The sequence below is a fragment of the Melospiza georgiana genome, chromosome 2 (assembly GCF_028018845.1).
Source record: "Melospiza georgiana isolate bMelGeo1 chromosome 2, bMelGeo1.pri, whole genome shotgun sequence".
NCBI classification, from domain to species: Eukaryota; Metazoa; Chordata; class Aves; order Passeriformes; family Passerellidae; genus Melospiza; species Melospiza georgiana.
Window position 1 is genome coordinate 41,641,175 of NC_080431.1, and position 14,958 is coordinate 41,656,132.

The window sequence follows — 14,958 nt, forward strand, 5'->3', positions numbered from 1 at the left end:
CAGCGGAGCCCCGCGTCCTGTGCCCGACACCCGCCATGGAGAAGCGAGGGGAGGGCGAGCCGCTCTCCCACCCCCTGGAGCCCGAGCCCGAGCCGCAGCCGGCGCCGCCGGGGGAGAAGCGCTTCAGGTTGTGGTACGTGGGCTCGTCGTGCCTGGATAGGCGGACCACGCTGCCCATGCTGCCGTGGCTGGTGGCCGAGATCCGCCGCCGCGGCCAGCGACAGGAGGCGTGCGGCGCCCCGGGCAGCGGGGTGCCGGCCCGCGAGGTGCTGCTGCTGCTGGGCTCGCCCACACTGCGCTGCGTGCCCGCCGGCCCCGGCTCCGCCGCCGCCGGCCCCGGCCGCCCCGCCAGCCCCGCGCCCGCCGTCTTCATCTTCGAGCACAAGGCGCAGCACATCGCCCGCTTCATCCACAACAGCCACGACCTCACCTACTTCGCCTACCTGATCAAGGCGCAGCCCGACAACCCTGACTCCCCCATGGCCTGCCACGTCTTCCGGGCCACCGACCCCAACCAGGCGAGTGGGGGTAGCGGGCGGGGGCGCTCCCCGGGATCTCCCCGCTTGGCTCCTGTCCTCACTTCGCCGGACGGGACCCCAGGCGCTCCGCAGCCGTGGAGGGGCCGGTGTGCCCGGGCGGGGCAGGGTGCTGCCTGCGGGGCGCTGCGGGACCGCAGCCTCCGCACGCCCACTCGGGGCGCGGGGCAGCCCTCCCGGGGCCGGCCGTGCCCGCCGGGCTCGTCCCGGTGTGCCCCTCCAGCTCAGGCGGCTGCAGCGCCCTTGGCTTCCGCGGAAAGGGAGGGTGGTGGGGACACAGAGCCCTGCCTGGCCATGAGGTGCATTGCCAGCCCCTGGCAGGCCGGGGTATCAGCCTCTGCGGAACGCAGTGCCCGGCGACATGGGGCCCCTTTCTTCCCGGGCCATCCTCCACCGGGAGGCCTCGCATCCTGCAGCAGCTCAGTGCCAAGGGCACGGTTTGCTCCACGATCAGGATTTGTGTTAGAGCGTCCCAGCGGTGCTGTCAGTGCCGGGCGGGAATGGAATAGTGGAGGATGGTGCTTTTCCTCAGACCCCCGTGGCACAGAAGCGATCGTTCGTGACCAGCGGGTCCTGTCGTGCTCACGGGTCACGCTAAGGACACCTGGCCGTGCTCAGGCATATGCAGTAGTGCTACAAACAAGGCTAGGTTTGGGTGGGGACATTTTTGATAAAGTGCCAACTGGAAAAAAAGACCTAACAGTAAGATTGTGTTTTCCTGACTATCTAGCCGGCTTTGGCTAACACATCAAATGTGCAGCAGACTTCTTTCTGATTTAGCATATGTGAGCAATAGTGGGTGGACAAGTCGGTTGGATAATCATTTTAGCAAGATGACAACAAGAAAATGGCCTTTTGATAACAGTCCTTTGGTTGAGTAAGTCAGAATACCTTCTCCTCAGCTTTCACAAACTGGGGGAAGAACTCTTGCAGTTGGAAGTTAGCTGACTTACTGCATGTACTGAACAGCTCCTAGGGTTTCTTTGTTTGTTTGGGTTTTCTTAAATGGGGAGGGTGGGAAATATTAAGAAGACTACTGAAAATTTCTCAGTATATTAACCCTTTTATTTGAGGCAGCACACTTCCAGAGAGAGCATGGAGGCATTTAGATTGCATTCATAGCTGTGGCTTAAGGACAGGATTAGGACAGGCAGTATCCCAATGGAGGTAACTGTGCTTAACTTGTTGGCAACTGCTGTGGGTTCTACTCTGCCAGGAGAGCACACAGCAAGAGCGTGGAGGGGATAATTTTCTGGCCGGGGAGGAGCCCAAATGTCCTTTTAGGAGTTTGGCAGTATGGACTGAGGCAAACTAAGGTTCATGCTGTTGGCAGAAGATGCTGAATCAGATTTATTTCTGGGGTAGGTCTTTACTGGTACCATGAGTTTGTAAAACAATTTTACTTTAAGATAGTGAATCCCTAGTACTCCAGTGAATGTGCAATGTACTACATAAATTTACATTTTGAAGGCTGTTTCTGACTACAGCTCTATCCATATGGCTTTCTTTCCTCATGAGGAAAGTGCCCTTATGTGCATTGAATTAAATCAAACTGATACTGTAGGTAAAGTCTTCCTATTGAAAGAAGTTGTTAGTGTGAACGTGTCTTGTTCAATTTTTAGTTATACTTGTTAAGATTTTTTTAAACTTTGTTATCATTAATAAAGAATATATCCTTCCCAGGAGCATTACTCAGCACATGATTTTGAACTACAGTGAGGGTTGTAAATGCAGAGCTAGCAATGTGATTCACAAGTGCCTGATTAACAGTCAGGTTTTATTAATGTACCAAAAGGAAAAGGTGGATTCTTATGCCCACCTTCCTGCCCCCCACCCTGAGTTTTGTTATCACTTTGCCCAGGCTTGGTTGGCTAAGCCTGTGCAGGTATCTAGCTGTTGGTCTGTGCTAAAGCTTAATCCTGAGTGGGTGAAGTCAAGCAGCACGTTGCTAGCTCTAAAAGTCTTCCTTCTAAGCTCTTAATTGTTTGTTATAGAATTGATGCTGTCCTTGCATGCTTTCAAGATCTTTATGCACTTCTGTTTCATAGTGGTTATATGAACCTTGTGTTGTGTATTAACTTAGAGAGTATTTTTCAGACAATCTCATTTTCCATCTTCGGCTGTAGTGACTTTCAGCCAGCCTAAGTTGGCACTGCTACTGAGAAAAATGATCCTGTCCTCTTCAAGCCTCAACCCCTTGTTTCTTCCTCTCAGCTTTGTCCTCGTGGCAGCACAACTGTTTGTGCAGCCATACAGCAAACAGGATCTGGGAATTGACTGGTGTTAAGCTTGCTTTTCCCTTACCTTGTCTGGAGTATTTCCAAACTGCTTCCCTCATTTGCAACCCTAATGACTGTTTACATCAAGGCAGGTGGGTTGGAGGCACCCGGTATCAGTGAGTGGCTAAGAAGGGGAAGGGTCAGATAGCCTTTCCAGAAGTTCTAGAGAAGGTAATTTCCAGAGAAATTGTTGATACTCCATCCCTGGAATTGTTCAAGGTTGGTTAGGGCTTTGAGCAACCTGGTCTAGTGGAAGGTGTTCCCTGGCAGTGGGGGTGGAATTAGGTGGTCTGTAAGATCCCTTCCAAGCCAAACCATTCTATGATTCTGTGGAAGTTATGCTGACTTCAGGTTTGCCAGGGCAATGCCATGGTATTGTCCACTTTGGCAGTATTAAGTTCAGCAGCATGCTAAGTAGCTCTGGAATGAAGGAAAGATACAGGAGATGTCTTGGGGTCTCTGAGTTAGAAGACAGCTGGCCATAAGTGGATGTTAGTTATAAAAGTGAGACGTTAATGATTGGCTTTTGAGGAACTAGTGCTACCATGATAATTCAAAAAACAATGTACTGAGAGTGAAAGTTTTGGCTTCAAGCCTGTAGCTTTGTCCACCAGCTGTACTGCACAAGGTTTAGGCTGCACATGCAATCCCTATGATCACAAAAAGGGCTGGTATTCATAGAAAAAAAGCACTGCCTCTTGCCATTCTCTGCAAATTTCTTTACCAGATGGCCAGTGAAAAGCCAATGTAATATGTGCTCTGATGACACCAGGTGGGAAGATAACATCTTTTAATATCATTTGCTGTGACTGGAGAAAAATGAGAGTGAGCTAGCAGAATGAAACACCTTCATATTTTATTTGAAAGCCTGAAAATTCTAGGCAGAGCTGAAAAGTAGGAGCCAGTGGGGTGACCCTTGTTCTGGAGTAGTACTTTGGCAGATTGTCAAACCCAGAGCATGTTGGCATTACAGTGAATGCTGAGATAGATTTTCTGTGGGTATGTGTCTCTTTCCTTTGCTGTTTAATTACAAAGGGAGGCATCTGAAGCCATCTGACTGATGGAGATGGAAACAGAAATGTTTGCCCTTTTTTTTCTCCCTCGGAGCTTACTACAGTGTTTGCTGCTTCTTGTAACTGTCCACAGCAGTAACCAGCAGAAGTGGATAAGGGTAGTTGTCCATTTAGTGTTGCCTGGTACTTTCTGAGTAGCAGCCAGAGATTTGTTATTTTGTGTTGCTGTCATATGAGAATTATCAAGTATGCACAGACTGTATGTAGACATCAAATGACGGCATTGTCTCATTTTATATTTGACAGATTTTTTTTACAATCCTGGGAACAGATGATTTTTTTAACCCAAAAGTTAGAATTTATAAATATGGCAGGCATACTCTTCTTGCAGCCACTGAGAAAAGGCTGTTTAATTAGTATTTTTAAGCTCAACTTTAACACATTTTTATCATTAAATACTGATTGTGTTCTATAAACCAGATTTTAATTGTGTGGAACAATCAATGCAGTTCAACAATTGCCTTGAGTTCCCTGTTCTCTGGGGGAGAGGTTTGTGGTATGATCTCTTTCTGCAGGTTTTTTTTTTTTTGTTATTATCATGCTGATCTAGATTGTGTGTTTCCTGCTTGAAACATGAATAAGCCTGTATGAGAGGATTTTTTTTTTAACCTGAACTGCATCCTAAATCAAATTGTACTTTACTTGATTCTTATTAGTGAAAATAGTTGTTTCCTCCAGTTAAGAACTCATTTCATGCGTTTTGGTTTTCTCTTCTTAAACTTAAAAGCATGATGAAAATGTACTATTATAAGGTTTCAAAAGTAATCCAAGCTGGCTGTGGAAAAAAGATGTTCAGGTGGCCAGACCTCAGTTGAATTTATTTCTTATGGGTATAATCTATAGCTGTGTTAAGGGTCTAGGCTTTCTCAAGGTGAAGCAGAAGTAATGGAGCCTTTTGGTGACAGTGTAAAGCTGTGATAAAAACTGGAGAGATGGAAACTTAGAGACAAGACCCAGAGACAGCCCACTTGTCTGTTCCAAGAATGTGTTTCTTTTCTGTTGAATAATGTGTTTCAGTAAAGCAAGGATGTAAGACAATTGTTCTGGAAAAGCAAGACATCAGTACAAAGTCTAGTCAAAGGAGGCTTTTATGCTGTATGAATATCATGTTACATAAAGTTTCTTACTGAAGAATGTAAGTAAGAAATGTTTGAAGAACTAAGTTTGTCAAGTTTAGATGCATATTTCTGTTGTCCTTTGATTAGTATGTGATATAGGAGCATGAGCTTAATGGCAATGAAGTCAAGGTGTAGGAAGTACATACATACAGCATTGTTGAAATTCATATTAAGGTATTGCACCGGTTGAGTTGTCTGATAAAGATGTGTTTTGAGTAGGTATAACAGACCTGACAAAATAGATACGCTCTAGGTTTTGAAGGATTCTGTAGCAAATGAGAGAGCTCACGTTTGGTTGATAGCACAATTTGGTTGCAGAGGAAGGATTTTCCATGAGAAAGATATGTTGTCTCAGTTTTTACCAAGAAAACAAGTCTTGGAGGGGCCAAAAAAATGAACGTTTTCTAAGTTCGTGTGGGTCAGAATTTCATTCATGGGTTGAGAAACTGAAAAGCAATGACTCAGAACAAAGCATGGATGTTAAGGGCTTGCAATGAATGCAGAATTGTTTGGTGAGCAGCCTTATTATCTCTAGCATGCATGGGCTATACAGCCTCAGATGAAAAGTCTTGCACTCCCTTTTTAGAAACTGAAAGCTGAGAGCTTAAGATTTCATTTTTGATTTTCTTAATAGATTTGGCATTTTTTTTTCTGAAAATGAGAGTACTTTTAATTTGAGGATTGTAAAGTTATCTTTAAATTTTGGTTTTGAACATCCTGCCCATAATATTTTTTTCCTATGTCTCAAACAGAATAAATAATAAAATTATTGAGTGTTTCTAAATGGTGATGTGTAGCCTTTTTATTCCTGGCCAATGTTTAGGAGAGGAAAGATAATGGTTTTAAGTACCCTTGTCTGTCCTGTTAGTAGAAAGAATTAATTCCTTTTTCCTTTTGCAGTTCATGAAAACCACCTGTTATTTGTGGAGTAGAAGCAATGTCTTGTAGTTGAAGCAATATATTTTCAAAAAGGCCAAATAAAATACATGAAATTATGATTTCACTGAGAGTGGCTGTAGATAAACAGTGACCAGATGATAGGGCTGTCTTTAAGAAAGGAGATTGTGTGTATCTAAGAATACCAAATCAAGGCTTCTCTTCTGATTATTTGTCTCTAGGTTGTTTTTTTGGGGTTTTTTGTCCTGTCTGTCAATGTAGAGGCAGTTTCTTTTGAAAGCAATTAAATAAAAATCTGACTTTAAAAAGATTTAGCTAGCATGTGTGTGTCGTCGCACTAAGGAGAGTCGGATTTTTAGAGGTGATGGAAATCTCTGACCAAGATGCTTGAAGGTGGTTGTTTATAAAAGTGAATTCTAGAGGAGATTTAATTTCTGAACAGCTGTTATGAAATAGTGGTGTTCCTGATGCCTATCAATCTCTGCTCTTTGCTAAGGTTTGGTACAGCATTTGATGCGCACAGCTCACTGTTCCTTGGATCTCTTCCATGGATCTTGCCCACTTGGAGCTCCCTGAACATCTTGAGTTTCTCTGAGGTAAAGTGGTGAATAAATACCGCAGTGAATTGGGACCAGTTCAGAGATTGCTGTCTGCTCTGTAGGTCATGCAGATTTTCAGCAGCATTGGCATGGTCCCCTTGTGGTACCAGCTGTCCTCTGCCACCTGGTTTTGTTTCCTTTGTGGTTTCAGATACCATTTCAAGAGCAGGGACAAGGAGGAGTTTATTTCCAATGTGGCTTTTGTCACGTATGCAAACCGTGCCATCTTCCACTTGTATTATGTGCTGTTCTGAGGCACCTTTAGAGACCACAAGGAGATAAAAAGACCTACAAGACCTTCAAGGGTGAAAATCTACTTGCAGAGGTCATTAACTAATGTGGTGTTTCCAGGGCTGCTGAAAACCAAATTTAAGGCAGCAAAGTGAAGTGATTAAGTTCAGAAATAGGCTCTGCGCTTTCCCGTTCTCTGTCACCTGTAATACAGTGTCTGCCACCTTTCATTCTGACAAATACATACATCAAGACCACATGCAGTTACATGGGTTCCAAAATAGAGCATCACCAATGCAAGACAGCATATGATCATTTGACAAACAACTGTATTGTCCCTGGAGAGGTCAAAGTATAAAAAGACAATACTGAATGTCACAGGGCAGGATAAAAATGTTGGAGTGGTTACACCAGGGATGCAGGAACTATGTGACTTCCTATTTTGGGATTTGTTTTGAGTACCAGAGAACACGCATAAGTTTTGGATGTGCCTGTTTTCATCCATGAACATGTTGAGGTTTTTTACTCCTTTTCAAGTGTATTAATCAGGTGACATCTTGTAGATCAGTGAGATAAGCAAATAAATATTCTTGATGGTCCTGTAGGTCTGAAATTACTCTGTTATTTCAGTCTTCCCCTTGGCATTGGTCAAAGGTAAATGTGTTTGTGCTGGATGGGTTTAGTTATGATAGTGTATTTAAGACTTCAGAGAGAAGAGCATAAAAACCCACACAAGCAACAAAACCACACACATTTGACTGAAGGGGCTCATTGCAGCCAATTAATTAGAGTCTTAAGTTTTATATTTTATAAAAGTTAATTATGTATCTTGAAAAATCCAGTTAATTTTTATTCTGAATGCAGTCACTCTCTACCAGTGCAAAGCCTGTGGTTGTCTCAAGTCTCCCTCCCTTCCTTGCCTCTGCCTCTCTGTAGCAGCCACCCTGCTTGAAATGAGCAGCAACTGTGCCTTGCTGTTAGAGGCAAAGCCTGCTTAAAGCCATTCCTCTTAGGAGAAATGGGCTGCTTAGCCCCCCGCCCCCTCTCCCTGCTGCAGGGAATTAGGACTCAGAGTGAGAAGTTAATTACTTGGTCCTCTTCTGGAGAGGGTGATGCTGCCAGGATTTCCACTGCTCCCTTAGCAGACTCTTTCTGGAGGAAGAAAAAGGAAAAGCTTGGCACCAGCAAGACTATTAGGTATCATTTTACCTTCCCAAGATCAAGCTTTGTGTCTTGGCTTCAGCTGCAGTGCATAAACGTGGTTTTTATGCCCTTTTGTGTGGTTTTAGTTGAGTGAACTGAACAAAAACTTTCAACATGTACCTCAAAGGCTGTCGCAGCATGAATAGATAAGGTTGAAGGCATATAGTAAATACATGTATGACATGTCTTAAATTTTCTGTTCAGAGCCTCAAAAAGATGTCATGAGCTTACAATTATGTAGTTGTGTTACAAATCCTTTCAGTTTGGATTGTTTTAAGAGTGGCAAAATACTTCAGTTGAACCACTGCAAAAAAGAAACACTTTTTTTTCATTGTTAAATTTTTATTGGACTCCTAATGCTATTCAGAAACACTGCTTGATGCTTTGGAGGAATTGTATCTATTCAGCCACATTTTCTGACTTTATAAGCTACTTGTAGTAGTACGTTTTCTTTTTTTCTGTGCAGATCTGGTTGCTTTCTCATGGAATCCATAACTTTCCTTTTATAAATAATTTTATGTATTTGAAATTAGATAGGCTTTATAAAATAATATTTTCTAGAAATTTGGGGGGGGTAATGTGGTGAGAATTTTCTTCTGTATGTCTGGAACTGCTGAAGATAGGTAGGATTACACAGTATTAGACATGTGGCACTTTTGTGAAGGATTAAATAAATTCAAAATGCAAACATGAAAGAGAGTGTTGTTCAAAGCCACTGTGAAAGACTTGTAGAAGCTGTTGGATAAGATAAAACCAATACCATAGAAGTGTGGCTTTTTTCCAGCTCTACCATCCCTAGCTCTGTGGTTTTCCCTCTTCCATTGCAACTGACTTTAAAGGTATATTTCAGTCATGAAGTTCATTTTTGTATGTTGATAAACCTTAAAGAGCTTGCTCTGTTAAAGTGACTGGGGTTATGTTTTGTTTCATTACTCTTCTTGGCAGGAATATGTAGATCTGCACAGCGCTGTTTAGAGATCCTTGATGCATTGAAAAACATGTTGAGGGAAGTCAGAATATTATCCTCCAGGGCACAGCAGTGACTGCCTTCCAGACTGTTCATGATTTTGTTTTTCCTAGCAAGATAAATAAATATTTATTTTTTTAGAATGCTGATGTTAAATATATTTCATGTATTGTGTGACACAGATATGGATTTCCTGTTATGTTAATTCAGAAAAAGGGCAAAAAGCTGCAATGTCCCAGGAACTTTGGGAATAGTCAGTGGTCTGTGGGTTTTTAAGTATTTCTGAAATAGAGTAAACACTCAGTAACAGAGCAGTGAAAGACCAGGACGTGCAGTGCTAACTTGTTGAAGCATATTTTTATGTGCCTGTTCATGGTTTGTTTCTGGCTTTGGCTTGATTATTCCTAACAACTCCATCTCAAGTTACGGTAAGATTTCTAAATAAAAATAGAGTAGGCTAATGTATATTTAACAGTGCTGTATTTGCCAGGGAGAAACCAGTTGCTTGCTTGCTGCTTGGCTGAAGGGCAGAAATGAAGCATCACACCAACTCCAGCTAAAGCCCGTGCTGAAAGCTGATGTTTGACCTTCAGGTGCCATACAAATGCAAAGGTCTGCAATTGCTGCCTGCCCAGCTCTGTCACAGCGTGCAAAATTACAGCTTTGGTAGTCTGAGGTGAAAAAACTCATTCCTGCTTGTGTGCAAATTAGAACGGGAAGAGATTGTGTGTATGACCTGCTGCTGTACTTGGCAATGAAAACAAATACCAGACTGCCCTCAGGGTCATGGTACTTCTGTGGCAATTAAGCAGTTAGGTCAAAAATTGCCAAACAATTTACTGTAAGTGTGCTCTACAAAAATGAAAAACCAAAACATAATTTAAGATCCTGAAATGCTGCTCTGATGTGCAAATCCCATAATGACTGATAAGAGAGCTTTCTGTGAAAAATACTGCTCTTTCTGTAAAATTTGGTTTAAGTTTTTGTACAAGACTTTTTATTTTTTTTTTAATAGAGAACAATTTAAAACATGTATTCCTTTTGTAGACAACACTTCAACACTTCTGGCCTGACTTTGTGGTTGTACTCACTGAGGGCCGCAATTTTCTGTGCAGCATGACTGCAAACTTTAGCAGTATGAAAAATAACTTGCAAAGAGGATACACTTTTTTTTGTAAACCAACTACATTATAAATAGACACAAGATGTTGGCTTTTCTTCCGCAGCAGTTTTTTGGGTGAACCTTGCCAAAAGAAAATCAAGTGAGCCTTTCCGTAGGAGTAACACGCCATACTTCTCTTTAAATTATTCATGGAGAAACACACCCAGATTATCCATGGCATATGTGTGCATATATTCAGATTTACCCTTGAGAAAATTTGCTGACCTAAACATGGGAGCCGAGTAGGAGCAAGGCAACATGATTAAAGCCAGCTGAGAAGGAGTGGGTTTACATCCTGGCACTGTGCCTTGGATTCCCTCTCTGCTTAATGCTAGGGAGAACTAAAAATAATATCTGCAGTTTAGTGGGGTAGTGTGAAGTTTACAAAATGAATAGGTTTCTTCCATAGTGACCTTCTGTCTGCTGAAATCACCACAAAAGGTGATACTAAGAAAAATAAATTAAAAAATACGTACAGAGAGCTATCAATCTGTATAAATGGTGTGGAGTTTTTTAGGGAATTTTGTTTTGCTTTGTTCAATGTGTATGTTGTCCGTAAAATATACAGCATTACAGTTGGGAGTGTAGAGGAACATAGAGGTCAGCACAGACTGCTAGGTTTGCTCGATTTTTGTGTTTCTTTACGTAACCAAGTGTTTTGTTTCTGTGTGATTGCTCACTGTTCTGCATTTCATCTGTTTTACTTAAAATTGTAGCCTTGCTGGTTGTAGTTGTATGGAAGTTTGTAAAGGGAACTTCATGTTTAGTGAAAATTAGAGGTTAAACTCCATTTTTAACAATACCATCAGTAGTAAGCTGACCAGGAGCTTAGCTTTGGTGCCATTTTATTTCTTATCTGAGTTTAAATTTTTGAGATTTGATAAGATATTTGATATGCTTCTGCTCTGAGTTCTCACATGACCACCATAAAAAGATTAGATTTTGAGAAGATAATTAATTCTTGTATTCCTCCAGCACAACAGACTGGGTGCTTTAGGATGTTACTTCTAGAAATGTCAACCTCAGCAAGGCAGGGATTTATATGTACATGCTGCTGTTCATTACCCATCGAGTAACAAATCTGCAAGACTCACATTATTATCTGGATTATCACAAGCTTTCCTATTATGCTAAACTTGAAGTATCAAAATGAAATGTTGCAGTCCTTTTTCACTGTTTGCCAATCCTGCCTCTAATAGTGGAGATTCTTTTAGCTGTTTGGTCCTGCTGTTGTGTTTTGCAATCCTACTGTCAGACTTTCTAGACCTAGTTTACCATCACCTGAAAAACTGACAGAGTTCCACTAGCTTTGACACTCGTTTTGCGGACTTTAAAATTCTTACCACAGCCCTGTGGAGAGCTCAGAATATTCTGTGGAGTGCCACAGGTTGTTGCTGTCCTTGTGGAAGCACAGCACCCAGCCCTGTCCTGGGCTAGTCTGTTAGAAATAAAGAGTAGGGTTAACAGTGTCCTTTTACACAGGCCAGTTAATTCACTCCTGCATACTGCTGCCACGTGGGCTCCCCAGCCATGGCACAGGGTGTGCGTGAATTGTGATGGATCACTGCTCCTGGAAGGGCTGTGGTTATGCACCCACAGGAGCCCTGCATGAAACTATGCAGGGTCTGCTTCATGCTTTCATCCCTGTTTAATTGCTTTGGGTTGGTTTCAGGGGACTGTTCAGTGAACAACTTAAGACTGTCTAGAGGGCCCTGCTCTGAAATAGGATCCAAGGCACACAAATCATTGTCTGGATTGCAGGGTTTTCCTGCAGGATCACTAGCTGCTAGAAGATCATGCTACTTCACTACTCTGTTACTGCTTTAAGTGTCATTCTACTAACAAATATAGCAGTCTCTTACTATTACTGTGTCATAAAAGTAATACTCTGGATGTTTTTTTTGTTTCTGCCTGTACTGTTCCTATTAAAATGTCAAAATATCTTTCAGCTCAATTGAATAAACAGGTGAGTAAGGATGTGATAGGTTTCTAATTCAGTTTCAGCATGGGTTGCTATTGTCATTTGGAACATTGCAGAGATCTAAGAAAACACCAACTCTACGTGCCAGTAGAAGTTTGCATAGCTTTGTGGTATGCACCCAAAGTGTTCTTCCAGGGAAGCACGCTTCCTGAAGGGGTGTTTTCTCTAGTTGACACCTGTGAGTGGTCACAGTGTAGGTAGGATTGGGAACCCCACATGAAGGTAATGGGGAATCTGGTACAGAAATCAGAGCTGCCCACAGAACAGTGAAGAACACAGATCCCTTCGTGATTGCCAACAGATGCATTACTTTTCAAATTTTTGGGCTTTTCCAGTCTTCTTACTCTATGTATGTAGAAGGTTATTGCTTATTATTTTCTTATGTCATATCTCTTGCTCCTCTGATTCTCTCATCTCCTTTAAATTGTCCCAGTCCAGGATTATAATCTTTGGGTCTTGAAGGAGTTGTTGGTACTGCATGCAGTACTCTGAATCATGAAGAGTCATGATTCTGACCAAAGGGGAAAACAGATAATAATCCCTTTAACCCTGCTGCTTCCCACAAGCTGCTTGCCTCAAGTTAAAACTTGAAAGTAAAAAAAGCAGTCATTCATTCTTTTGATTGCTTGCTGCCAGAAGCTGCGCATTTCAGATACAGCTATCAGGAGTATAAAAGTTTTAACTTTATTCCTATTCATATTTCTTCTTTCAAGTTCCACATTTTAGAAGTATCACCAAGAGTAGCTTTTTGTTTTTTTTTTAATTGATATTAACAGGTTTTTTTAAGTGTAAGTTCTGGTAGCAGCTGTTTATTGAATAGAAAACTTGAACAAAAATGTGAAAGTAATAATGCATGGTGTTAATTTCAATTTTAATAGAGCTGTTCTAATGTTTTTACTTGCTCAAAGTTCCTTTGCATTTGAAGCTCAGTTTCACCTTCATACCCTTTTATTAAAACACATGACCTGGCACAAATTTATTTTTAAGTTGTACTGCCAGTGGCTGGTGGGAGGTGAAAGCTGGTCTCCTCAGTGACCGACACAAATGTATTCTGTTTCAGAAGGAAGGTATGAGTAACAAAAAAAACCTCAAACAGATAAAAAACCTCAGCCTGTACTGCAGAGGGAAGGGATGGTGTGCTGTATGGTAGAAATCTGTAATATTAGCAAAATAACTCCTGGGGCCTAATATGAGCAGCTGAGTCATTTATAGCTGGTAGAGAGACAAATTGCTGCTGAAGGATGTTTGTTATTTCATGGCTGCTGCTACAGCTGGTGGATTGCCTGCTTAAGAGCAAAGTAAACTTGAACCTGGTAAAAACTGCTGTGAAAAGTACACTCCAGATAAGCATGTTTTAATCTCTGGAACATTTAATTGGTTCAACAGCATTTTCTAGTGCCTCAGGTTTTCAAATGTGCAAACATATTTATTACATTGACATAATTATCAATTTCTAATTTATTCTTCTCTGTCAATCCACTGATAATAGTAGGGGAGAACACATTCTCTTGTACTATTAATGTAGATAGGGTTCATATATCAAATTATGGAGTTAATATCTGTCCTTGAAAGTCTCCTGACTATTACTTCTCTGCTTCTTAATGCAGTACCAGGCTGCTACTGTAGGTCCTGTGCGGATGGTCGTGTCTATCTAGTGAGGTTTGAATGTGTTTAATATGAGCCTCAGAGTATGCAGCTATGTAAAATTAATCCTCTCAAAAATTTATATTCAGTTTATCTCTGAACATCATGTCCATTGGTAGATTGTTTTGACAGATTACTTAATTAATTGTAAAATAAAGAGGGCTTCTACCTTCCTTAATATTTCCTTTGCCTCCCAGCTGCTTTTTTACAAGCAAAACTGAGCATCAAGAATAATTGCAAGCCCCTGCCCTAGTGCACTGTGGCAAAGGGTGAGTAGGTATAGTTTTTAACAATCCTTTAGCTCTCTCACTGATCTTAAAGAAGCTGGCAAATTGGTGGGACTTCAAACAACACATTACAAAATTTCAGAGTGCCATTTTGGAGAGGGCAGCAGCATAGGCTAAAGATAAGGGCAAAAGTAGGGCAATTCCCCTGCTCCATGGGGAAATAGTAATGCTTCCATGGCAGCCTGCTGGAGGAATGATTAGTGGCCAGTCATAGGAGAGGGAAGCTTTTAGTGTCCTGTATGATAATCAGGCTCCTGAATAATTAACCAGTGACTCTGACAAATACACTCCTCCTGTTTTTCTCGAATATTGTTATTTCTAACACTAAGCACAGTTAGTTGCAGGTTTGCTTACAGAGCTGTAGCACTGCAGCTACAAGTTTACAATATGAGTAACTATCTGAATACCTTCCTGGGCCTCATACCCTGTTAGCCCTTTGTCTGCATAGTTTGAATAACATAAAGGCAAAACCCCCAAACAGCAGTAATTTTTTAAGGTATATTACATCTAGCCACTCACAGATTTAGGTCCCACAGAGAACCATGCCCCCTATCTTCTGACCAGGTAGCTTAGAGTGCTCTGATACCTCTATGTTACCCAGTAGCTTCTTCCTGATAACCTGGATGGTCTCAACCTGTAGTGCCAGCATTAATGACAAAATACATCAGTGCATACCTCTTGCTTCAGCCTCCAGAGTATAAACTAGCAGATGGTGTTGGCTAAGAGAAGAGGGGACATTAACTACCTCAAAATTACTCATTAAAAGATGCTGTTGCATGAAAATGCTTTTGAATAGCTCAAGCATGGAAATTCCATTCACAAAAGCATTATTTCTTTGTGCCCCAGGAATAGGTTGGAAATAATTTTTTAATTATTAGACTAGATGTAGTTTTTTTAGAGATGAGTAAATTAAATAAAAAAAGGTACTGATGGAGGTGGGTTGACTTTATGTGCAGAATGCTTATTAGGACTATAAACAAG

At 41.7% G+C, this 14,958-nt stretch overlaps 1 protein-coding gene across 2 annotated transcripts in view; it reads left to right on the forward strand.

Annotated features, from left to right (window-relative positions):
- Positions 1 to 14,958, forward strand: part of TBC1D4 (TBC1 domain family member 4) — a 99,423-nt gene continuing 84,465 nt past the window's right edge. For both annotated transcript variants that reach the window (XM_058045653.1, XM_058045654.1), the window contains exon 1: positions 1 to 518. In XM_058045653.1, coding sequence (XP_057901636.1) covers positions 36 to 518 — 483 coding nt within the window. In that variant the 5' untranslated portion in view covers positions 1 to 35. The remainder of the gene's footprint in view (positions 519 to 14,958) is intronic.